Below are 23,930 nucleotides of genomic sequence, written 5' to 3'. Positions count from 1 at the left end.
CAAGAAAGAATCTATATGCTTTTCGCTCACTGGCTCCAACTCTCAACAAATGGTACATGCTTGTTAAAAAAAAAAAATTTAATTAATAAAATGGCCAAGGTTTACAAGGCGCAAATTTCTGTATAATTTCAAAAATTTTGAAAATTAAAAATTAAAAAAAAAAAGGAAAAAAAGAACTTCATTCAATGACCACATAAACCTTGAAAATAACATTTAGTAAATGTTATTAATTTCAGCTCCCTAGGTCCATCTACAAAATTAAAGATTTTTAAAAAAATTAACATTTGGGAAAGGCCAGCTTACAAGTGTATAAATCAGGATATCACTCCTTACTATAATGTGTCAGATTTGCATGGCATATGGTGGTCAACTCCTGTCCTCGAAAGCCATCAACAGGCCTGGTTTTCAGGATATCCAGAACGAAAGAGATTTGTGCAAAATGGAGGCAGTGCATGCAAATCTCTCTCATCCATATTCATTGTGAATACCCTGAAAACCAGGCCTGTTGGTGGCTCTCGAGGTCAAGAGTTGGCCACCTCCGGCCTATGTGCATCTGATGCAATTAAACCAAGTTCTCAAGAAAGATCTCTCAACTGAATCCCAGGCTAAATTTTGCCTCTGTGTCATAAGGTGGCAGGAGATCATAGTTACTTCTCTCTTAATGGGAACCCTGAAAGTACAAATAGGACAAACAAGGACCCCCAAGATGATAAATCCCTGTAATTTCATACATCTGAGAAATAATTTCTGCCCAGTAAATCATAACAACTGGACACCTTACAGTATGCTATTTAATGAAAAATTCAAAGGTAAATGGAACCTTTTTAACAATCAGCAAGACGACTCCTCAAGGGCCACAGACTATGCCAAAGGAATGGGAATGCGTTGGGAATTGTAAGCTGAATTGGTTGGTGTGGATGGGCAAACTAGATAGGCCATAACGGTCCTTTTCTGCTTAGTTGAAACAGCTTGTTCACGGGGGGGGGAAATTAACAGAGTATCAATTTCAGAAAACAAAATATGAAATAGCAAAATATGCATGGAGAAGGAGGAGAGACCCACCTTCAGTACACCAGAAATATCAGTTAAAGTATAGATACAGATATGTTTACTAGTACCATTAAACCTGTCAATAGCCTCTTGCCGAAGTCCTCCTGTGATTCCACCATCGATCCTCTCATACTTATAGCCTTCGTATTCCAGAAAGTCTTCAAGTAAATCCAACATTTTCGTCATCTATGAAAATAAGAAGCACATCCTTTGGCGTCCAAGGGGAAAAAATGAGTAAGGCTATCAATCAGCTCCAACTCATGTAATAGTAGTGTGTGCGTCTAGCACAAGTTAGAGTCGGTCTGATTGAGCCAACAGTGGAAGCTTTGCCTAGAGGCACCACAGGCCATTGGGGTAGCCAAGCTCAAACCTGAATGAAGTGGCAAGACCACATCATAGCTCTAAGAATGCACTGAGTTACCTGCATGGAGTGACTTTTTCTTTTATTTAGCGCATGCCTTTTCATTGGTAGCTCAAGGCAACTTACATTCAGATACCTGTCTCCTAAGGGCTTGCAATCATAAAGGATAACGTTCACGTGTGGCCCCCATATACGCGTGTGGAGATAAGATCTACTCTAGTATTTTATAAACTGCGTACATCTGGGTCCACGCCAATTAGAAACATAGAAACATGATGGCAGAAAAACACCGTATGGCCCATCCAGTCTGCCCATCTGTCCAATTAATTTAGCATTATAATTCACATCACTTCCTTAGAGATCCCCTGTATTTATCCCATGCTTTCTTGAATTCAGATACTGTTTTTGTCTCCACAGCTTCCACTGAGAGGCTGTTCCACATATCTACCACCCTCTCTGTAAAGAAATATTTCCCAAAATTAGTCCTGAGTAACCCCTTTCGACCTCATCTCATGACCCCTCATTCTAGAGCCTCCTTTCCAGTGAAAAAGGCTCACCTCCTGTGCATGGAAACCTTTGAGATATTTGAATGTCTCTATCAAATCTCCCCTCTCTCGCCTTTCCTCTAGGGTGTACATGTTTAGATCTTTAAGTTTATCTCCATGTGCTCTAGAATGAAGACCACTGCCCATTTTAGCAGCCTCCCCCTCTGGACAGACTCCATCCTGTTTATATCCTTTTGAAGGTGCGATCTCCAGAATTGTACTCAGTAATCCAAGTGAGGTCTCACCAGGGACCTGTACAGGGGAATATCACCTCCCTTTTTCTGCTGACAATTCCTCTCCCTATGCAGCCAAGTATCTTTTTAGCTTTTACTGTTGCTTTATCCACCTGTTTGGCCACCTTAAGATAATCAGATACAATCACCCCCAGATCCCGTTCTTCCTTTGTGCTTAGAATACGTATATGTACATCCCTCACATATGCCCAAATGTTTCAGATCATGAAAATATTTGCAATGCATGGAAAGCATGTACTTTTCTCTACCTGTTTTATATACATATGTGCATATATTTTATGTGCAAAAAAAATAAAACTTGTATGCATAAAACTCTGATTTACATGCAGAAGTAGGTACATTTTAAAATATCCGCAATTACTTGAAATCAGTTTGCCGATTCCTCCACCAGTTCATCCAGTTCACCGAGACCCTCCTACTGCTTCACCCTGAACTCCCCCCAGTTCACCCAGACCTCCCACCCAAAAACAGATGACTCCGATATGAAATACGCTAGATAATTAACAGGTATAAAATTGCGCAAATAAGTTGTCTAATGTATTCACATAAATCTCTTATAAAGTATCAACTTCTGAATGCAACTCTTGGCCCCAGCCTGGAATGTCTTGAGATCTCTCCCCACCCTTTGTTTGCACAGGTTAACGTGCATGCAAAGCTGAAAATATGCGCATACTTTTGAAGTTTGTAAAACAGCATGTACGCGAGCACAACTACTTACATGCTTGACTCCCCTGAAAATTAATTTGTCAATTTGTATCTGAAGTGATTTGCCCAAGGTCACAAGTAGCATCAGTGAGATCTGAACCCCGACGTCCCTGCCTTGCAACCCCACTGCTCTAACCAGCAGGCTTCTCCTCGACTCCACCCATGAGCACGGGGGGATGTTTTGCACAACAGTTTACTAGTTTTGAGAGCTGTGTGGATTATTAGATAACTTGGTAATAAGACCTTGAAGGGGACTTGGGTGTTGGATTTAATATTGATCTTATAAGAATCAAAGCCTCAAATGGCCTACCAGCTGAGATGGCGAAAGCCAGTACTGCACTATATTTATGGGCCTGCTGGGGACAGATCTGGAGGGAGGCGATAGGAAATGGGCCGAAAGCTGAAGTAAAAACAATTGGGAAGGGTTGCGCATGGGAATTTGCGGGCTCACCTAAAAGTGGAAGTCCGCAACAGGGCAGACTGGATGGGGCCAGTTTGGCCTTTTTTCTCCTGTCATATTTGCCATGCAAAGAGAAGTAACGCAATATTCCATGTCAGGCAGTTTGTTATCTCACCTGAGAGAAGATCAAAACTCTGTGCCCGCCATCCTTGAGTTTCTTTAGCATCTTCTGTAGCAGCATCAATTTCCCGGAAGATCTGACCAATGAGCTGCCATCGTATGATCCATTTGGCAAGACCGGAGCCTCCTGAGACCCCGCCCCCCACCAGAAATTACAGAATGGTTACTGATAATGTCTTCTGTCTGTTCAAAGAACCCTTCCCTTTGAAGCCTTCAAGGAAGAGTCCATATTGGCCTATAAAACAATTAGACAGGTGCGACTCCGCCAAAGGGCCGACACAGTTCTAGAAAGTACTTAAGTACCTACTGGGTCTGCAAAGCATCCATGAAAAGAAAGCAGACTGGGTGACGCTCTCTCATGAAGTCATGTGCACACTGTAGGTTTGAGGCTCATTTTCAAGCAGCTCGCATAGGCTTAAGACTCATGGGTGCTTTTTTTTTTTTTTACCCACACACTTCAGCCAGGATTTCAACAGCGAACTCATGTGCATCAATCTGCTTCAGAAATTTGCAGGCATGCACAGAACCACTTGTGTCACACATGCACGGGTGCAACTTCATGTGCACGGATTTACGTGCATGCTTTAAAAAATGAAAAGCAGAATCAGGGACCTCAGTTTTCAGGGTTTTGTTTTGGTTTTTTTTACCAAGAATTTATTAGCTTTTATAACCAACAAACATAGGGGGAAAATGACTTTTCTCCTACTCCCCCCACTTCTCCCATTTTCATTCATTATAACAAACATTGATAAAATTCCAGGGGAAAATAAAATAAAAACTGAATACAAAGGTCCCAAAGTATAATGCACATAAATCCCAATCCTTCCCACCCCCCCCCCCCCCCCCTCTGCTCTCCAGAACACCTTTTTAGTGTGCGTGTAAAGGTCGGTAGGAAATCATCTTCTGTGCATGCTTTTACTCACAAACCCACCAGGGCTAGTTTCAAAGAGTCCCCTTATCAAATAAAACCAGTTTTTAATGCACATAAGTACCTTTGAAAATTCCCCCCTTTATTAATTCAACTTTTAGACCTCAGGATAAGCCTTATGCAGCAAAATGGACAATACAATATAGGAATAGTTTATTTCACTTCCTGGGAGTACTAAAACAATTCTACTGCTGATCTCAATGAAGGAGAGACAAGTAGACAGAAACAGATGAACGGAAAATCAGATGTCGGTTCTTCTGTCACAGGGGGAAGAAAGAGCCAGCTGGATGTTAAGAGTTTACAATTCTGCACTGTCAAGCATGAGGTGAAAATGATGTTCCTTCTTCAGGATGGAACTGCTCAAGCAAATTGGTTCTTTTGGTGACTCTTAGTGGCCAACCAAAGAACAGTAGACGATGAAGCTTTGAGGAGTCTCTTGGCTACAGGAGGTTTATAACTTGTGTGGTCCTATAACTCAGCATCAAGCTGAGATGATTCTAGAATTATCCCTTGCATGCATAATGATGTGGCTCGGTTTCTCTTAGGGAAGTTACAACTACATCTCCCTGCACGCAATGGGGTAAAACCAAGCTGTCACCCTTAACATGGAGTTATACGTTCACACTCTTCATGGCATCACTGATCCTATTTGGAGGAGGGGATACATGGGAGAGAACGGGTAAAAGCTGAAACACACTAATCATGCCCTATGATTTCATTCATTCATCTCTCATATTTTGCATAATTTTCAATAAAATACGAAAGCTCGCCTCCTGATTAGAGTAACTAAGGTTACATTACAATATACTGTATATGTAGATGCAATAAAGAAACCTACCACAGCAGCAACAGGAAAAAGATAAGGGTGATTGCAGCACTTCTTCAGGTCCATCATGATGTTGAGCAGTGACACCTGGTTCCCACCTCCTTTCGAGTTCAAAGCTTCAAAATTCCTAGTCAGTATAAACTTGTAGTACTTCCTAAATCAAAGTTAAACAGAGAGGCAGCATGGTTTAATGTGGTCAGCCATTGGTAATTAATGATCTGCTTGACCTCAGCATGTACAGTATGCTCGGAGGAGACACAGTCAAAGTCTTTTGTCCTCAGAGGTTATTAAACCCTTTGAAGTGATCTAGAGAAATTTTCATATTTTGGGAGTAGCATGCTGGGAATTATCAGTTTTCTCTTATTAGAGGCTGTACAAAGATTCAGAACACAGCCCAGCAGCACAGCATGTTCAATCCAATTTAAGAGGGCAGTTTTCAAAACAATTTAACTGGGTAACTAACTTGGCCTGTCTGAATAATGTACGTGTGAGCTTCTGCATTGCGTGCACTTTTAGTCAGGTTTAAAATAAGAGGCATGATATTCCAAAGTATACACGCTAGTTTACACTTCCACTCCCTCCCCACCTCAGCCGCCCAGACAAATAGCAGCTGCAATGTACATGAGCGCTTTTAGCACATACATATTTTATGCTAATTTGCAAAAAGAAACAAGTGCACAGGGTAAAAGTAGCCACATATTTTGCAACTATGCAGACATGGTTAAATGGAACAAAGTCAGCATGGCTTTACCCAAGGCAAGTCTTTCCTCATAAATCTGCTTCACTTTTTTGAAGGAGTTAATAAACATGTGGATAAAGGTGAACCGGTAGATGTAATGTATTTGGATTTTCAGAAGGCGTTTGACAAAGTTCCTCATGAGAGGCTTCTAGGAAAAGTAACAAGTCATGGAATAGATGGCGATGTCCTTTTGTGGATTACAAACTGAATAAAAGACAGGAAACAGAGAGTAGGATTAAATGGACAATTTTCTCAGTGGAAGGGAGTGGGCAGTGGAGTGCTTCAGGGATCTGTATTAGGACCTTTACTTTTCAATATATTTATAAATGATCTGAAAAGAAATACGATGAGTGAGGTAATCAGATTTGCAGATGATACAAAATTGTTCAGAGTAGTTAAATCACAAGCAGATTGTGATAAATTGCAGGAAGACCTTGTGAGACTGGAAAATTGGGCATCGAAATAGCAGATGAAATTTAATGTGGATAAGTGCAAGGTGATGCATATAGGGAAAAATAACCCATGCTATAATTACACAATGTTAGGTTTCATGTTAAGAGTTACCACCCCAGAAAGAGATCTAAGCGTCATAGTGGATAACACATTGAAATTGTCGGTACAGTGTGCTGCGACAGTCAAAAAAGCCAACAGAATGTTGGGAATTATTAGAAAGGGAATGGTGAATAAAACGGAAAATATCATAATGCCTCTGTATCGCTCCATGGTGAGACCGCACCTTGAATATTGTGACAATTCTAGTCGCCGCATCTCAAAAAAGATATAGTTGCGATGGAGAAGGTACAGAGAAGGGCGACAAAAAAAAAAAAAAGGGAAAGGAACAGCTCCCCTATGAGGAAAGACTAAAGAGGTTAGGACTTTTCAGCTTGGAGAAGAGACGGCTGAGGGAGGATATGATAGAGGTGTTTAAAAACATGAGAGGTCTAGAACAGGTAAATGTGAATCTGTTATTTACTCTTTCGGATAATAGAAGGACTAGGGGGCATTCTATGAAGTTTGCATGTGGCACATTAAAAACTAATCGGAGAAAGTTCTTTTTCACTCAACGCACAATTAAACTCTGGAATTTGTTGCCAAAGGATGTGGTTAGTGCAGTTAGTGTAGCTGTGTTTAAAAAAGGATTGGATAAGTTTTGGAGAAGTCCATTACATCTGCTATTAATTAAGTTGAATTAGAAAATAGCCACTGCTATTACTAGCAACGGTAACATGGAATAGACTTAGTTTTTGGGTACTTGCCAGGTTCTTATGACCTGGATTGGCCACTGTTGGAAACAGGATGCTGGGCTTGATGGACCCTTGGTCTGACCCAGTATGGCATGTTCTTATGTTGCTGAAAATCGCCCTCCCCTTCCCTGGGAATGGCTGTGTTGAAGCCCTCCGATGATAATTCTCAAAATAAAGTTGAAAAGACGACTAGACTCATTTTCAAAAGCTCAAGCGCTATAACATCTTTGGATGAGTTTTACAGTGGTATGATTAAAAGTGTTTTAGAAACATAAAAAAAGAAAAGAGTCGACAGTGGGCCACAAGTGGTTCAGTGGGCCACAAGTGGTTCAGCTCCAATCAGTCAGACGCTCTCTTTGCTTTTATAAAATGCTTTGAACAAGGGCCTCCCCTTCAGGTTATCAGCGGATATGGCTGATAAAAACAACTGAAGACCCACCGGTCTCATCAGTTAAGATGCAAGAGAGCCATGAATTTGCAGGGTATCTGCGAAGTCTTTTCACTTTTCCATGGCAGCTTTGCATGCCGAGCTTTAGAGTTTATCTAGATTTCAAAGCACGCTAGAGAATATCACGGATCAAAATGCTTGTGTCCATATCGTTCCCAGGAGGAACAGCGTATTTTATAGATTATAAACAGCTTTGATGGGGCCATCAAAACAATAACACAAACATGTATTTTTTTGGTAGGCCCAATAAACGATATCGCATCCTCCAACATTACCCTAGAGAACCTTGACCAAAGATTGCACGTTAATTCCGAGTCTAGCATCTTGACCTGCTTTGTTATTTACTCCTGCTACTATAATGTTAGACCTGGTGAGAAACAAACCAAAGGGCATGAGGTAGCCAAGCTACTACCTACTTTTGCATCTGACTGAGCTCCACTCGAACGATGAGCTCGGTCTTGGCAGGCATGTTCTTGAAGACATCGGCCTTCAACCGCCTCAGCATGTGGGGCCCCAGCAGGTCGTGCAGCTTCTTAATCTGGTCTTCCTTCGAAATGTCTGCAAACTCCTCTAGGAACCCATCCAGGTTGCTGCAAAAAAAAGTGAATTCCATGATGAGCCAGAAGGCCCGGAGAGGCAGCAGGCGCTCAACCAGTCAAGGGGCGCGAAAAGGAAGCTCAGTGTCTACGGATTCTCTCCCCTGGGTAGAGAATCCATCTAATAACACACAGAACAGCATCATCTGAGAATGCAGCCTGCTCAGGTATTATGTTAGCACACTCTTAACGGAACATTAATGCACTTTGAGAAACATCCTGTTCTGAAAGACGTGTTACCAATACAAATGAGATGTTTCAGACCCAAAGGCAGAAGCACTATGTTTCAGCCTATAAATGCTTTCTGTGCATATTTTATGAAATTACGTGCAAGTAGCTGCATGCAAAGGGAATATGGAATGGATGCTTATTATATTGGGGTTTTTTTTGTTTTTTTAATTCTTATTGATCATGGGTGAGTAGAGAATGATCATTCCCGAGTGGCAGAACCCCAAAATTAGATATAGAAACATTTCAACCAGTGAGCATATAGCCTAATATGCATTTAACAAACAAACATTGTGTGCTGTCTATGCACATTTGTTAAAGCACATTCATTAAAGAGAGGTTACCCGGGCTCCCAGTGTAGCTGTTATGATTTCACTGAATGTCACCATACTTTTGTGATCAGCAGATAAATGGATAGAGGACTAGGGGAGTTAGCTTGCTTGAAGCAGGAAGTATTAAAGCTGCTTAAATGTCAACCCAGCCCTTTTCAAATGCATTAAAAAATTAACCATAACCAGCATCAGAGGTCATCTACAACTCAGAGGCTTCTGGAGAGAATTTGTTCTTCATCAGACAAGGTGAAGTCCCACTCGGATGAATTTTGCAGCCATTTTTTCATCTGTACTATAAAAGCCTTATGTATTATACAATGCTAAGGACTCATGGGATGTATCTTGCAGCACAGACTGCCAAAACCTTCCTGTCCAATCTCAACTAATTTCTAATTGTAGAGCAGGGACCAGATTTAATCCCAAATGTCATCCATCCCTACTATCCAATAACATCCTTATAGAAGAGCATTCATTAGTCACGATATACCATGTGCCTTAAAGACTCCCTGTATGCGTGCTGCACCCATGGATCTTTCTGTAGGTTATACATTGTGGTTGCTGTGCGAGGTCACATTAATATGTAGAATTACAGGTCAACAAAGATGCTGTAGATGTTACTTTTTTATTGAGCTAACAATATATTGAGCCTATCGTTGGAAAGCTTTGCTCCCTTCATTAGGTCAGTGAGATGAAAGGAAAATAGCTCTAACTAGCCTTGAGTTAGCCCAGAGGATAATTTTCTAACAGGGGCTAAGGGTAAAGTATTTCCAAAATAAATGCATGCGCATTAGTTAGGTGTGACAATTCCGGGGAGAGTGCCCTGGCACATCCCCCAAACTCCCTCGCACCAATGAGTAATCTTTCTTTTGAAAAATAAAAGTAAAAAAAATGTGTAAGTCCCAACTCCGTCCCCCCGGAACTCCTCTCCCCAGTGTACACTAAAGTATCCACAAAACTGGGTTATGCGCGCTCTTCAGAGCACACCGAGTCCCAAGCTACTTTCAGATCGGTTATTCGCCGCGTTTTAAGAGAGTGAATGGCTTGGAAAATTCATTCCCCCGGAACCTGTTGGTTAACTCCTTACTTCTATAGGTCATAATCCTTCTGCAGGACAGGGAACAGTAATCCAATCAAGAAAAGGCATTCCTTAATTCTGCACGCAATGTTTAGATCCTTTGTACCCCGCAGAGGTAATTACATAGGCCATCACATCACCATCAGGTTTTCTGAGGGATAAGAATATGGACTTACTTAAACCTCTCAGGCGTCAGGAAATTGAGAAGATGAAAGAGCTCTTCCAAGTTGTTCTGCAGTGGTGTTCCGGTTAGCAGCAGCTTATAGTCGATCTTATAGCTATTCAATACCCTAAAGAACTTATAAAAGGAAGTCATGTGCCAGCAGTCTTGACAAGGCGACAACAACAATTCATTTCAATTATCCACACGCCGCTGCACTGGAGCGGAGTCTCCCCTGCCGGTGGGGATTCCTCTCAGCCTGGCCCAATTACATATAATTCAAGTCTTCAACACTTTGGCAAGAATGCAAGCAGTTTTGGCACCAAGAAAAGGCTCATAATAATGACCACTCAAGAAAGCTCATTCAATTCCAGTTTCCCTACAATACCCTCTCAGAACTTATTCAATAACTATTTTTTTTTCCATACATATAGGATGGGGTAAAAGTCCTTCTTGAAAAAGGCCCATTAATTAGTGATTCACACTAAACCTATTGGTCCAAATGTACTTTACCAAGGTTTTTTGCCTTGGTTAACCTGAGTATTTACCAAGCTGAGAATTACCCCTCTCAATGTCGGTAGGAGGAAGTGCTGGCTTTCCCAACAAGTCAATCTTTAGTGCTGGGCACTGCCATGTGGCAGATGTTCGAGAGCCAAGATTGACTCTTGCAGATGCAGCATTCACAGTCCCTGAGGGGGGGGTGGGGAGAGTGCGGAGAGAGGGGTCCCCCAGTCATTGCTCAACAGCGGCACCTTTTCACCTACTGGTCAGAATCAGGTTGCACGCCAACTAGAGCCCAGGGGCTAGGTATGTGGTTTACAAAATAGGAAGCAACCTTTTAGGTATTTGCACCATAACCCAATACAGACTGCTTCCAATTAAGTTGAAAGCCCAAAAGAGCAGGAGGAAAATGTTGAGCAAGCAAATACATACATATTACATATTTATATTTTTCAGCTACTTTGTTGATTTCCTCTTAACCCATTTTATGTTTGGCGGACTAACACATTGCCCCCTTTCTTGTATCGGACCAAGGAATTATCTGAACTACAGTATTTGGATGTCATGATAACCAGTTCTAAAATCAAGCTTGCTCACTCGTTTGTTGAAGGACATTGAACCCAGCACCGAAAAATATGAGAAACTTTGCTGACAGGTGACCACTCACTGGCGCTTCTGAAGAACACCTACTTTTGACTGGTTGTTCTTCAGCCTGTGCGCCTCATCCACCACAAGGCACGCCCACTCTATGGACCCCAGGATGGCCTGGTCGATGGTGATGAGTTCATAGGACGTCAGCAGGACATGGAATTTTATCTGAGCTTCTTTCTGAATTGCAATAAAAAAAATAAAATCAGAATCTCAGCACATTTGACCAAGGCAATATCAAAGTCTATTTTTGGTACCTGATGAAGGCACCGAGACACAGTTTGTGTCAGGCTCAACCTCTTGGTTAAGCGAACTGAATTAATGAATTGAACTGCAGTGTTTAAGTTCACAGTGCTGATCTTCATTTGATTAAGATAAGTGTGGCATTTCTCCTTTGGATTTCAGTGCAATATAAAAACCATTTACAAAGAAAATTGGGGAGACCATTGATTAAAGTTAAGATCCAGTTTTGACGCGTTAGTGACATGAAGTAGTCCCAGTGAATTGGTGTTTTTTGAGCTCTATTATATGATGGTCTTCCACGGATATATATAAAATAGTAGTTCTGGGGTACTTTTTGGGATGTTTATTTTATGTCAGACTAGCAGCCTTGACGGGGTGGAAGGAACACTGTGCTCTGGCACTTGGCTCTGAATTATACATGCCCAAGGAGAAGCAGAAGAAAAATGTGGTAAACCTTAAGCTGTCTGGACCACCGTGAGGGCCTCGCTAAGTGCTTCCCTGCAGCCCAGGAGCATAAATCAAGTTAGCAGCTCGTCAATACACATCTTAATATTAAAATGAAACAAAGGTGGGGGGGGGGGCTGTATAGGCCGGAAAGGATTTCAGGTAAACTACACATGTGATAAAAACAGTCCCCTTTGAGATGATCAATGGCTCTGGATCTAACAGCAGGTCATACCCTTCAACTGCACTGTCAGGCATAGAAACTAATGCAAGATCTATGGAAAGCAGCCACGCGGCGTGCAAGCGAGAATGCTTTCCCTGAATTAGTTTTTTTTTCCTTCTGAACTTGTCTCTGTGACTCCTTACTTTCATCCTGAAGACCTTCTTCCCGCTCCGGATGGCGTTGTCCTCGAAAGAGAACTCGTTCTCTCTGATGACTGCCCTGCTTTCCTTGTCTCCGGTGTAGGTGACGACGTAAAAATCCGGGGCCCACATCTCAAACTCCCGCTCCCAGTTGATGATGGTGGACAAGGGGGCACTGACCAGATAGGGCCCCTTCGAGTGACCCTGTTCAGGAAGAGAAGTCAGGAGCAGGGACTGTAGAAAGCCACTTACACTGGGACACACTGAAATCAGACAAGCTGCTCGTAGTGGACACAAATCAGTTAGCCAGAACTATGCGCCTGTAACAGTTGTTCATAGCTATTTGGTAATTCGGACTTTGGTGACCGTTCATAATTGGCAGCGCGCAAACAGCATCCTAGATTGCAGGTTGTATTGCATTGGGGGGGGGATGGGGGGGGCTTGTGCTCCTGTAACCCAACGCTGGAAATCAGTTAGGATTTCTGAATGAGCATGCCTCGGCCTTCTGAAGGATAGTTTAAAGGTCACCGGGTGCGGAGAATACCAGCGGGGTTTTTAAGGGTGAGAAATGGGAGCGCTCTGCAGGACGCCAAAGCAATGCAGAAAAACAATTTACTCACAAGTGTGCCTACACACACACACCACACACACACACACACACACACACACACACACGGAGCAATGACAAGATGTTATTAAAACTTCAGTTTACTGAAGCATACGTTTTTAAGCTTAGGTCTTTTTTTAGATCACTTTCTGGTGTGGTACTTGTGAAGAATTTTAAAATGACTGCAAAACTGGGACCTAACCTTCTGATGTCACTGCAGGAATGCAACTCCTTGCAAGGTTCTACAGTGATGTCACCGCAAAAAATGCAGTTCCTTATATAGACCTGCAGTGATGTCACTTCAGGAACTGCCTGCACGCAACGACAGGAGAAGGCCAAGTCCCACTGATGCAGTAGCCCATTAAGAAATATTAAGAACTTATTTTAAAGCAGATGCTGTTGTCAAAATCACAGCCTCCTATGGTAAGTGACTGCAGGTTATTCTTTAAAAAAACATTCTGGTGGCAGGTCTCCTTGAAAGGCAGTTAACTGTGGTTTAATTTTGTCCTTAGTACACAATCATCAAATCCATTTTTTTTAAATTTAAACCACATGCACCCACGGATTGTCGTATGCTGAACCGGCAGCATAAAAGGAGCCTGAATAAAGCGTCCCGAGTGCATCCGTCCATCCACTGACAGCTGTTCCAGGACACCAGCGCTTTCTCATGCAATAAGCCACAGGAAACAGCTGGTTTCCCCCATGCAACGGACGAAGTTTAAAAGAACAATTTTTTTTTTATGAAGCAGACATTGTTTCAACCACAGTGAACCTCACTATACGCTTAACACAAACCTCTCAAGGTGCGCTGCAGGGTTTTATCCGTCCAAAAATAAATCAGAGCTAAGAGAGAGGCTTCAATAATGCCTTACCGACTCCGGCTAGAACTGCAGAGTTTTTTTTTTAATGTCCATGATAAAACAGGGCTGAAAAGAACAATTAGTGCTAGAACGAGCTACGTGGTGAGGCACATCCTGGATTCGCCCTCTGCTCCGTGTCGTTTTCACAAGCTTTCTGCCGAAATAAGGATTCTGACTGCTACCCACCTCACATTCAGAAGTACTGAAAGGAAAGCCTTAGTGCAGCTGTCGAAAGGGAATCCTTTTACAATTATGTCTCTCGACGGTGTTCGATGGTGAAAGTGCCAGGTTGTACTCGTGCAACGCATGCTTGGCAGCATTAAGGTGACCCCCATCGGCCAATCAGTTTCTAGCCCCCAGCCCCTTCAGTAGCCAAGACTATATTGGCACATGTTTCCCGTTTTTATTTAATGTATGGATTTTATTGTAAACTGTCTTGCACTCCCGACTAGGCGGTATATAAATTATTTTAAATAAATACGTTTGCAAGGAGACTTTGATTGGAGCAGAAACCGTAGCTGGTGAAGACAGAAACCTTTGCAACGACTGCTGGAAAAAAAGTCTGCGAGGACCCAAGTTTCCTTTGAAGGCTCCACAGCAATAAATTAGCCCTCATCATCTCTAAAACCGAAATCATTATCTTATCACGCCACCCAGTAGATAACACACCCAACAATTTCTCTTTTGATTCCCATTTAATCACCATCCTCGCAAAGTATAAGAAATCTGGGAGTCACAACTGACTCTGTGCTCTCCATGCACAACCATATAAGAACCATTATCAACTGCTCCTTCTACAAAACGTAGACTACTGCAACTCCCTCCTGACAGGTCTACCTTTATATGCAACACGTCCTCTACAGATCATACGAAACTTGGCAGGAAGACTCCTTACTAGTACTCCCATGCATGATCACATCTCTCCTGTCCTCAAATCCTTGCACTGGCTCCCAATCTCTTTCCATTTACAATATAAGCTTGCCAAGATCATACACTCCTCGATTCACAATTTACGACTCCCCCTGGATTTCCTCTATAATAAAAATCCACACCCCTCCCCAGCACTTCAGATCGTCTAATCTAATGCTATTAGATGTCCCATCTCCAAAGTTCGCCCACCTTGAGGAAACTAGAGAATGCACCTCCTTCTCCACAGGACCTCTCCCTTTGGAACAGCCTACCTAAAGAATTAAGATGTCTCCGAACTGGAACATTCTTTAAAAAAGCCCTTAGAACTTTCCTCTTCAAAAAAGCGTTCCCAAACTTAAATGATAATAAACTAACCCCAACATCTCCACCCTCAGAAGGTGCCACTTAGGGGCCAGAAGTGAAGACAGAACTCAACTATCTTGATAGAATGAACTCCCCTTTCTGTGAATTTTATTCTCTCCCCCCCCCCCCCCCTTTTGGATAATCTATGTACTGTTATGAAGAGTTATGTTATTCCCTTCCCTCTTGGTTGATCTATGTATTGTCATGTTTCTCTTATTCTTTCAATTGTGTATGTTCATATTGTTCCCCGCTCTGAACATAGGAAGGGCAGGAAATAAATAAATAAATAAATAAATACATACATAGTGCGGTTGACACGTTACTCCACCTTTGATATATTGAACTAAAGGTCCACAAACCATCTATATTTGATGCCTTTTCACCAGACTAATTAGTGTGGCCGCCATGTTAGTCCATTTGAAAATGTAGAAATAAGGGTCAATCGAGCTTTTATTGGCGGGTCCTTGAGGGTCTTAAGTTGGTCACTCAATGAACACTGAATATTCATGAGATGCATTTGCATGCACCACCTCCATTGTATGCAAATACATTTTATGCATATTCACCATCGGTATCCTGAAAAATCTGACCAGCTTGTGGCACTTGACGACTGCAGTTGCCCACCCCTGGACTAACTCAGCACAACTGTGAGTAGATCTCAAAAGATAGTCACAGACACATCGAACTAGTCCAATATAAAGTTGTCATCTACAAACGCTCCTACAGTACAACTCTTGAAGGCTGGTCAGAAACATTATAAGCTAGCCCAGTGAAAAGCTGTTAGCATGGCCGAGAAAGTACAACAGAATCTTCACAGAGATCAAATTAAATGACTGCAGAAAATCATTAACTATTGGTCTTTTGCTACTGGCCACCTGGAATGCTTGACATGGAGGAAAATCTATTATGCATGGAGATTAGTTAAGCAGCTGAGAGAAGGGAAGGGAGAGGTAGTAATTATGGCCGACTTTAATCACAGAGATATTGATTGGGAAAATGGAGCTGGTAGAAATTTCAAGGAAAGAATTCTCAGTGGTCTCTCAGAAGGAGCGTTTTAAGTGCACGGGGCGAGAGAGACAAGACAAGACAATGCAAGTGGGAAACCAGCAAGAATCAGTGATCACTATTCAACTGAATTTGAACTTAATAGAAAAGGAGACAGGAGGAATGCTACAGGCAAATGGCAGGTACTAGCTATAGACCTGTTATGATACTTGGATGACGAGGATTGAAAGAAGGCATCTTTTTGTCCTTATTAAAGAGGCATTTTATTTATTTTAAAATATTCATTAGTCGCCTATCCACCATTTTGAGTATTCGCATTAAGGAAATTTGGGCGTAAAATTAAACATTCACTAATGGTGCAGAAAAGGCTGAATCTTTCCATCAGTTAGAGACAGGACAGACTTTGTAGATTATCAAGTGTAATAAACTTCCCTTTCAGAAAACTACTCATCCCACCTCGCCTAACGTCTCTGCAGATGGACTGCTTCTTTTCGCCATCCCGTCATCCTAAATAGACGATTCATTTTGCAATTGAAACATTCTGTTCTTTTTATTTTTAATGGAAAGCTTAATTCTTCCAATCTGCAAAGGATCAAATGGTTGCTGCGTCTCCAGTGAGCATTGGTGGGGGGGGGGGGGGGGGGCAGGCTGTTTAACGATTGCCCTCTCAAACTGGAATTTAGGGTTGATAGGGATGGGGGGGGGAAGAAAAAGAAGTTTTCATTGCATTTAAGTTTAGTTTATTAAAATGTATTAAAATTAAAAATTAAATTAAAATTAAATTAAAGTTTATTAAAATATATTATCGTACTCGTTGCAACATGCGAGTTGGAGGAGGATCACAAGATTCAGAAAACCTACATAAAATAATATATATAGAAAATAAACAGGACACACATATACATAGCTGTCGAGAACCGAACCTTGTACAGGAAATCATATTACAACAGCCAGGAATTATCATCATCAATATGCCAGCCTTACCAGCGACGTCAAGGCACAAAAAAACATCCACACACAAGGGAATTATTCAAGGGACGAGTCCCAGGGCCTCAGCATTCTGAAGGATATTTTAAAGGTCACTGGATGCGACGGACATTAGCATTATTTTTATGGGTGTGAAATGGGAGCACCCTGGAGGAAGCCAAATCAACGCAGACGGACAGTATTCCCATATGCGCATGCACGCGCGAGCATACACATAAAACATCAAGTTAAAGAAACGTACGTTAAAACTCACACAATTTAGGTATTGCTTGTACGTACCCTGCCTCGTACTGGCAAGAAATAATTTTAAAATAAAATTAAATAAATAATTCACAGTCTAACTGGGGAGCGTGTTTACGGTATCACGGCGGCTCTTCTGGAGCGGGATATGGACAGAAACACAGCACAGGCTGCAAGAAACTCACCTCTTTGTACAAGGAGTAGAGATACACGATGGTCTGGACGGTTTTCCCCAGCCCCATTTCGTCTGCAAGAATAGTATCTGTTCCCTGGGCCCAGGAAAACCGCAGCCAGTTTAGGCCTTCTAGCTGGTAAGGGTGCAAAGTGCCTCCAGTTGCATCAATGTACCACGGCTGTTTGTCAAACTTAACAGTAGGCTGAAAGGAGAAAAGCAGACGTCAGAGCCTGGACGATGGCCTTTCCGCAGCACATAGTGACGTAAAAATGATGGCAGAAAAAGACAAATGGCCTATCCAGTCTGCCCAGTAAGGTATTTTGGGATTGTAACTGCTACTCTGTGCAGGTTACCACCATCCTAGGGATCCTTTGTGTTTATCCCATGCCTTTCAAACGTAACTGGGGTTTTTTTTTGGCTCCACTACCTCCACTGGGATGGCATTCCAGGTATCCACAACTCAAATACAATAATAGTAGAAAGAAAATAACACAATCTACAAGACTAAAAAATATAACATCCTTATAGAAGTGCATTCATTAGTCATGATATACCATGTGCCTTAAAGACTCCCTGTATGTGTGCTGCGCCCATGGATTTTTCGGTAGGTTATGCATTGTGGTTGCTGTGCGAGGACACGTTAAATATGTAGAATTAAGGGTCAACAATGAAGCTGTAGGTGATACATTTTTATTGAGCTAACAATACATTGAGCTATGCTCCCTTCATTAGCTCAGTGAGATGAAAGGAAAATAGCTCTAACTAGTCTTGAGTTAGCCCACAATGGAAAGCGATTAATACACTTCATAAATAAATAAATGTAATATAATCATCGGTCAAATGTGTACAAATATGTCTCCCTTGTTTTTTGAAAAAATGTTTAAGGGTAATGTTGTGAAATCTTCAAAACTCTGCGTCAGGGGTAGCGGGAAGTACTCAGGTCAATATTCAAAGCCGGCCGTTCAAGTAACCTAACTTATCTAAGTTCCAACGAATATTCAGTGGCACGGCGAAGCCTCTGAATATGCGCGTGTATGTGCGCACTTCACCGGATAAGTCTACCTGGCTAGGCTTAGAGCTGCTCTATGGGGCGTTTAAACTCAGATGTACACTTATATGCCTAGCTCTGAATGTCAGTAGTTATACGCCTAATTCGCTCCACCCCGGATCCGCTCAATGCATGTCCACTTTTTTTGTGTGTACATTTTAGCCTTATAAGGGACTTGTACAGCTAAGCAGCGGCCGCAGAACATGGGCGCATATTTGGTTAAATAGCGCTGAATGCACTTTGATGATTGACTTCATTACATTCAGTTCAGCAGAGGCCGTCCAGGGGCCTGACACAAGAAAGGTTCTAGACGTAATTGCACGATGGAATATTTTTATAAGGACTGCCGAGCTGAATGCATTATATCCAGCTGTCCCTGTTGAAGATTTTGAAACACTGCCAGTTGTCAGTGCTGTTGAATCTAAGGGAGTCCAATTAAACGTCCTGAAAGATTTTGGGGGTCATTTACTAAATGTGGGGGGCGTCAAGACAGGAAGGGGAGGAGTTGGGGCGGCACCGGGATGGACGGCGCTGACGGCGAAACGGTAAGCTTCCGTATCGCTTCCTGTTTCGCGCCGAATAACTACACCTTTCATGGTGTAGTTATTCGGCACGATGCCGGCAGCGATCGTACCGTGGAGGTGCGATCGCTGCCGGCTATCGCAGGACCGCCCCCCCCCCCCCCCCCCGTTTCGCCTCCCCTGTACCACGGGATTCAGAGAGCCCGGCGGTGTTAGAAAATCCAGGCCTTTATTTGCAACTTAAAACATTTTTTCAAAAAATAAGGGACACATATGAAGGCATGTGACTGATGATTCTACTTCAAAACATCATGTAAATGCGATGTTTTTATACATTGCAAAATTAGGCGTTATATGATGGTCGCTTTCTAGAACTTGAGAATTTTCCTCAGCAATTTGCATTTTGTGTGGGATTTATTGATTTTCATTTACACCTTTGTCGCCAGCCTCGCCACTTACATCAACGATGGGGGTCGATGGCGGCTTCTCCAGTTTTTCCTCGCCGAGTTTTCCCCCTCTCTTGCTCAGACACTTTGAGGCTCTCCCATCCTCTCCCAACATCAGCTCTCTGAAAGGCACAATGGAGACTCCCAGAATCATCCAGAAATGGCCTCCTTACAAACAGAGAGCGGCATCAAAATGGACTTTCACCTGCGCTACCCGACAGGTTAAATACAGGTTTTACAAAACCTTGAAATGAAACTTTTGCATGAATGCTGCCTATGCACAAAGGGAGTAACTATGAACTGACCAGCATTTTTTTTTTTTTTTTAATAACAGATGTGCAAAATTATTTTACAATGAAAATAAGCAGTTCTACAGTGCTTTACACAGACACCACCACCATTTATCAATGAAAACCTAGCAACATTCATGACCTGGTAATGACCTTGCTAGTTTATTATATCTTCTTCCTTACAAACCCCCCCCCCCCCCCCCCAAGTCATACCTGTGGTTCCAGTAAGCCTGCTTCAAGTTTTCATAGTCAGGAATGTGGATGTCATCAATCTCCCATGTGCACTGATCATATGACAGATCCTTCCACTTGATCAGGTAGTGGACATCTCCCTTTTTATCAAAGCTGCAACACAGAGCATTGGAAAGGGAGATGTCAACAACACAGGCAGCAACAGCCGATTTGGCCACAAAATGCACTCTGGTTTAAGAACTTGTGACGGGACGACAGAGATCACGTGTTCCTGAAACCCCATTGTGCCATAATCCATACGCTAGGATCCAGCCATCTAACAAAAGTTTTCTTCAGATATATTTCAACTCATTAAAAAAAAAAAAAAAGAGTGAAAGCGTCCCTGCCTTTACAACACCTCCAAAAGGGAAGGTGAGACCCGTGGTGTGTGAATAGCTCCAAGTACTGAATGCAAGTATGTTCACGTGGAAAGAGGCTGACTAAACAGCACAGACTCAGCCACGTTTATTCTACGAAACACTGAACAAATCAGTGGTTTAACAATTACATGCTAGAGCCAGGTGTAGTGTCTATAGATAAGATATATATATATAAAAAGAGAGACTCTTATTTTCAGCCTCAAAAAAACAAAAATGTGTTTGAATTTAAATCAAACCAATTTATGAACTAAAAAACAACAAAACAAAACATGTAATTATGGTCACACACACACAAAAAAAAAAAAGGGTATATTTTACTAAAACAACCCCAGGGGCTACCTGTGATTTAAATTCAAATTAAATTTTGTTTTGTGAGGCTGATGGTTAGAAATAATAGGCCCACTGTTTTTATAGCCGCTACACTTTTCCCTAGCAGGCAATTATTGAACTACAGTTTTATTCAGTGTTTCAAAGTGTGGTTTATATTATCTCTAGAGGTGTATAGGGAAAAATGTTTCAATTTGCTTTGTTTTAGGTGCTGTTTTTAAACTCGTGTTTTGGTTTGTTTAAGGTTTATTTTGGTTGGCTTCATTTACGGAAACGAAATAAATACGTAGAGGGTAATTGTCAATGGCGTGCATAAGTCAGGACATACACAGTTGTTGAGTCTATAGTAAAGACTGTATTTTATGAACCGTGCCGCGGGAGTTGAACGGATTATAAAATAGTTGTTCTCCGCCCTGAAAATACATATGCGAGTTTCAGTATGGGAATATATATTATTTATTTATTTATTTATTTGCGGGAAGGCACATAACTTTCTACAGCTATTTCTCCCCGTCACCCACATTCCTCCTTGCCCTTCCATTGCTGTGATCCACATGTAAAAAGGGCAGGAGGCTGTCCCTAGTCACTCCCGCTGCACCAGATCTCTTTTAAAAACTGGTGCTGTAAAGCAACATGGCTGTAAGCCGAGCCATTCTTTTGGTTTAGATTACCAATTCATTCCAAACGAACGTACATCCTTATTTATGAAGTTGTCATCCACTGCTGGACGGTTTGCTCCACTGCAAAACAGCTGTGGCGGATGTAGTCGTCGATGCCCTGACGGGTTTCTCAAATGCAACCCTTAGGACCCCCCCCCCCCCCCTCAAGACAGGCTGGGTTTGTGGGATAAAGGAGAATATGTGAATTAATCGGGCCCTAAGACCACCAATTGTAAGCAAATATATCTCCTGAACATTCACTGTGGTAATCCTGAAATGCAGACCTGGATGAGACAATCTCTAGGGCTGAGTTTGGGAAGCCTTTACTCCTACTGAAACAATGAATGAATGAAAGAATCGGAGCTGCGTTAATGGACTAGGCCTGGCTGTTAATAAAACCCCTCAGGTACTCTGCTTAAATTTAAAAAAAAAAAAAAATTAGATTCACAACAAAGGAGTTACTGGTCCTTTCCTTTTTTGTCCGTGCAATTTCACGTTCTCCAGTACTGTGCTGCTTAAAATCCAGTCCTCCCGAACCCACAATAGGTTTAGATTGCGGGACATGCATAATGAATGTTCATGAGCTATGTTTGCGTGATGTAACACATCAACTCTGTTCCCAGACCAAACATAGTTCATTTACCTGGGAAAACCAGGCTTGTTGTGGGTTCTCCAGGACCAGATTTGGGGCTCCCTTCTGCCCAGTGAATACTATTATATACTAGCATAAGGACCTGAAAAGGCATTTATCTACGTGCATTTAATGCCCCACCCTCGGAAGGCTCCCTGTTCTCAGTGCGTAAAAGTCTGCAGGTTGCTTCGCAGCGCACGACCTTGTGCAGGCACAGAGGCCGAGAAAAGTGCCATCTTTATGTGCCCTTCGCTTCAGGTTGCTAAGGGACAATTTTTGGTGAGATACCGAGAGTGGAACCCCCTACAGAAATAGTGATGTCCCAAAAAGGCAGTGCAGGTATGCTTTCCAGAGCACGACTGATGGGAGTAATATGCATGGACGCTTGCTTAGAGAAGACAGAATCTCCAACGTTTAAGGATAAACAGCACACAAATGTAACGAATTGAGAGAGATTTGCCACCACTGTATGAAGCTGCTGTTTAGCCTGCCCTAAATTGTTTTTTTTTTACCATTGTACGCCGGCATCGGGCATGCGGGAGGGGGGGATGTACAGTAATAAAAGCGTTGCCATGGAAACAGTTGTGGCACAAGCTTTAATGGAATATGCAAGCCGAGTGATTGATAGGATGCATCATTTTAGAAATGAAACATTTCTTTTCCCACACACTGACCATAGCAGATTTACTGGGAATCACACAAATCACCGACTGAGGGTGGCATCAGCTTTTGGGATATTAAAATTAGCAAACAGCAAATTTAAGGCTTCATTAAAAATCAACAACAACAACAAAAAAAAAAAAACACCTTAACATTTGGCTTCTTCACACTCTGAGGAGGTCGGCAGATCCTGAATGTGTGTTTTGTTCTGAATAAAAATATAATTAGCCTATAGCTCTGAGTGCGAGGAGAGGCCAGGGAGATCACTGGAGGGCCAGCCAACACTTTGGCGACCTTGCGATGACCTTCAGAAGTAATGACAACAAAGGGAAAAAATAGGGAGGGAGGGGGGAAATTTTCCAAATCATTTACATGCATAGATCGTGGAAATTACTAGTCTGGGAACAGGCCTCCCTCAACGCAGCCATGGTGCTCCTCAACATGTCCACGTATAGCCACATTACAAAGAGGTGTTCCCAGAGGGAGAAAAACGCATTTCCAAATCCATGCACGTCCTTTTCCATTGAAAAAAAAAATGTGTCTGCATATATCTTAAAGAAACCTAACCTTGATCCTTCCAAACCTGCCAACTTCAGACCCATTTCCAATCTCCCCTTCTTAGCAAAACTCCTTGAAAAAGTAGTCAACACCCAACTCACGGACTACCTAGAAAAACACAGCATCCTATTCCCTTCACAATTCGGATTCCGCAAATTCTTTAGCACTGAAACCTTGCTTATCTCCCTCACTGACACACTCCTCAAAGGTCTAGACAACGGCCACTCATACATCCTAGCCATGCTCGATATTTCCTCTGCCTTTGACACCATCAGCCTCCAAATTCTATTAAACAGACTAACAGAAATTGGCATAACTGGCACTGCCCTGCTATGATTTAAATCGTACCTTGATAATAGACAATATAAAGTCAAATTAGGAAACGAATCAGTTCCCATCAAATCCACCCATGGCGTACCCCAAGGCTCCTCACTATCCTCTACCCTCTTCAACATCTACATGTTGCCTCTCTGCCAACTACTATCTGACCTAGGCCTCACTCACTTCATCTACGTGGACGACATCCAAATTCTAATCCCCATCACTGAATCTATCCCCAAATCCCTCCAAATCTGGGAAAACTGTGTATCTTCAATTAACCACCTCCTCACAAATCTAAACCTCGCCTTCAATACCTCCAAAACTGAACTCCTTCTTATATCTCATAACCAGACCACCAATCCTCCCACTGACACCAACCCTGATCACCCCACACCCCACCTTTTATACCATGTAAGAGACCTTGGCGTCATAATAGACAGCC

At 42.2% G+C, this 23,930-nt stretch overlaps 1 protein-coding gene across 7 annotated transcripts in view; it reads right to left on the bottom strand.

The window, feature by feature from the left end:
- The window catches only part of CHD5 (chromodomain helicase DNA binding protein 5), a 142,713-nt gene that overhangs the window by 45,689 nt on the left and 73,094 nt on the right, over positions 1–23,930 (bottom strand). For all 7 annotated transcript variants that reach the window (XM_029578498.1, XM_029578499.1, XM_029578501.1 and 4 more), the window contains exons 12-21: positions 19,935–20,066; positions 19,445–19,553; positions 17,427–17,618; positions 12,274–12,474; positions 11,263–11,400; positions 10,088–10,209; positions 8,097–8,270; positions 5,262–5,403; positions 3,491–3,622; positions 1,119–1,236 (exon numbers count right to left, since the gene is read on the bottom strand). In XM_029578498.1, the coding sequence (XP_029434358.1) occupies positions 1,119–1,236; positions 3,491–3,622; positions 5,262–5,403; positions 8,097–8,270; positions 10,088–10,209; positions 11,263–11,400; positions 12,274–12,474; positions 17,427–17,618; positions 19,445–19,553; positions 19,935–20,066 (1,460 nt within the window). The remainder of the gene's footprint in view (positions 1–1,118; positions 1,237–3,490; positions 3,623–5,261; positions 5,404–8,096; positions 8,271–10,087; positions 10,210–11,262; positions 11,401–12,273; positions 12,475–17,426; positions 17,619–19,444; positions 19,554–19,934; positions 20,067–23,930) is intronic.

This window comes from Rhinatrema bivittatum, chromosome 15, assembly GCF_901001135.1.
Source record: "Rhinatrema bivittatum chromosome 15, aRhiBiv1.1, whole genome shotgun sequence".
Classification (NCBI taxonomy): domain Eukaryota; kingdom Metazoa; phylum Chordata; class Amphibia; order Gymnophiona; family Rhinatrematidae; genus Rhinatrema; species Rhinatrema bivittatum.
This window is presented reverse-complemented; position numbering and strand designations above follow the sequence as displayed.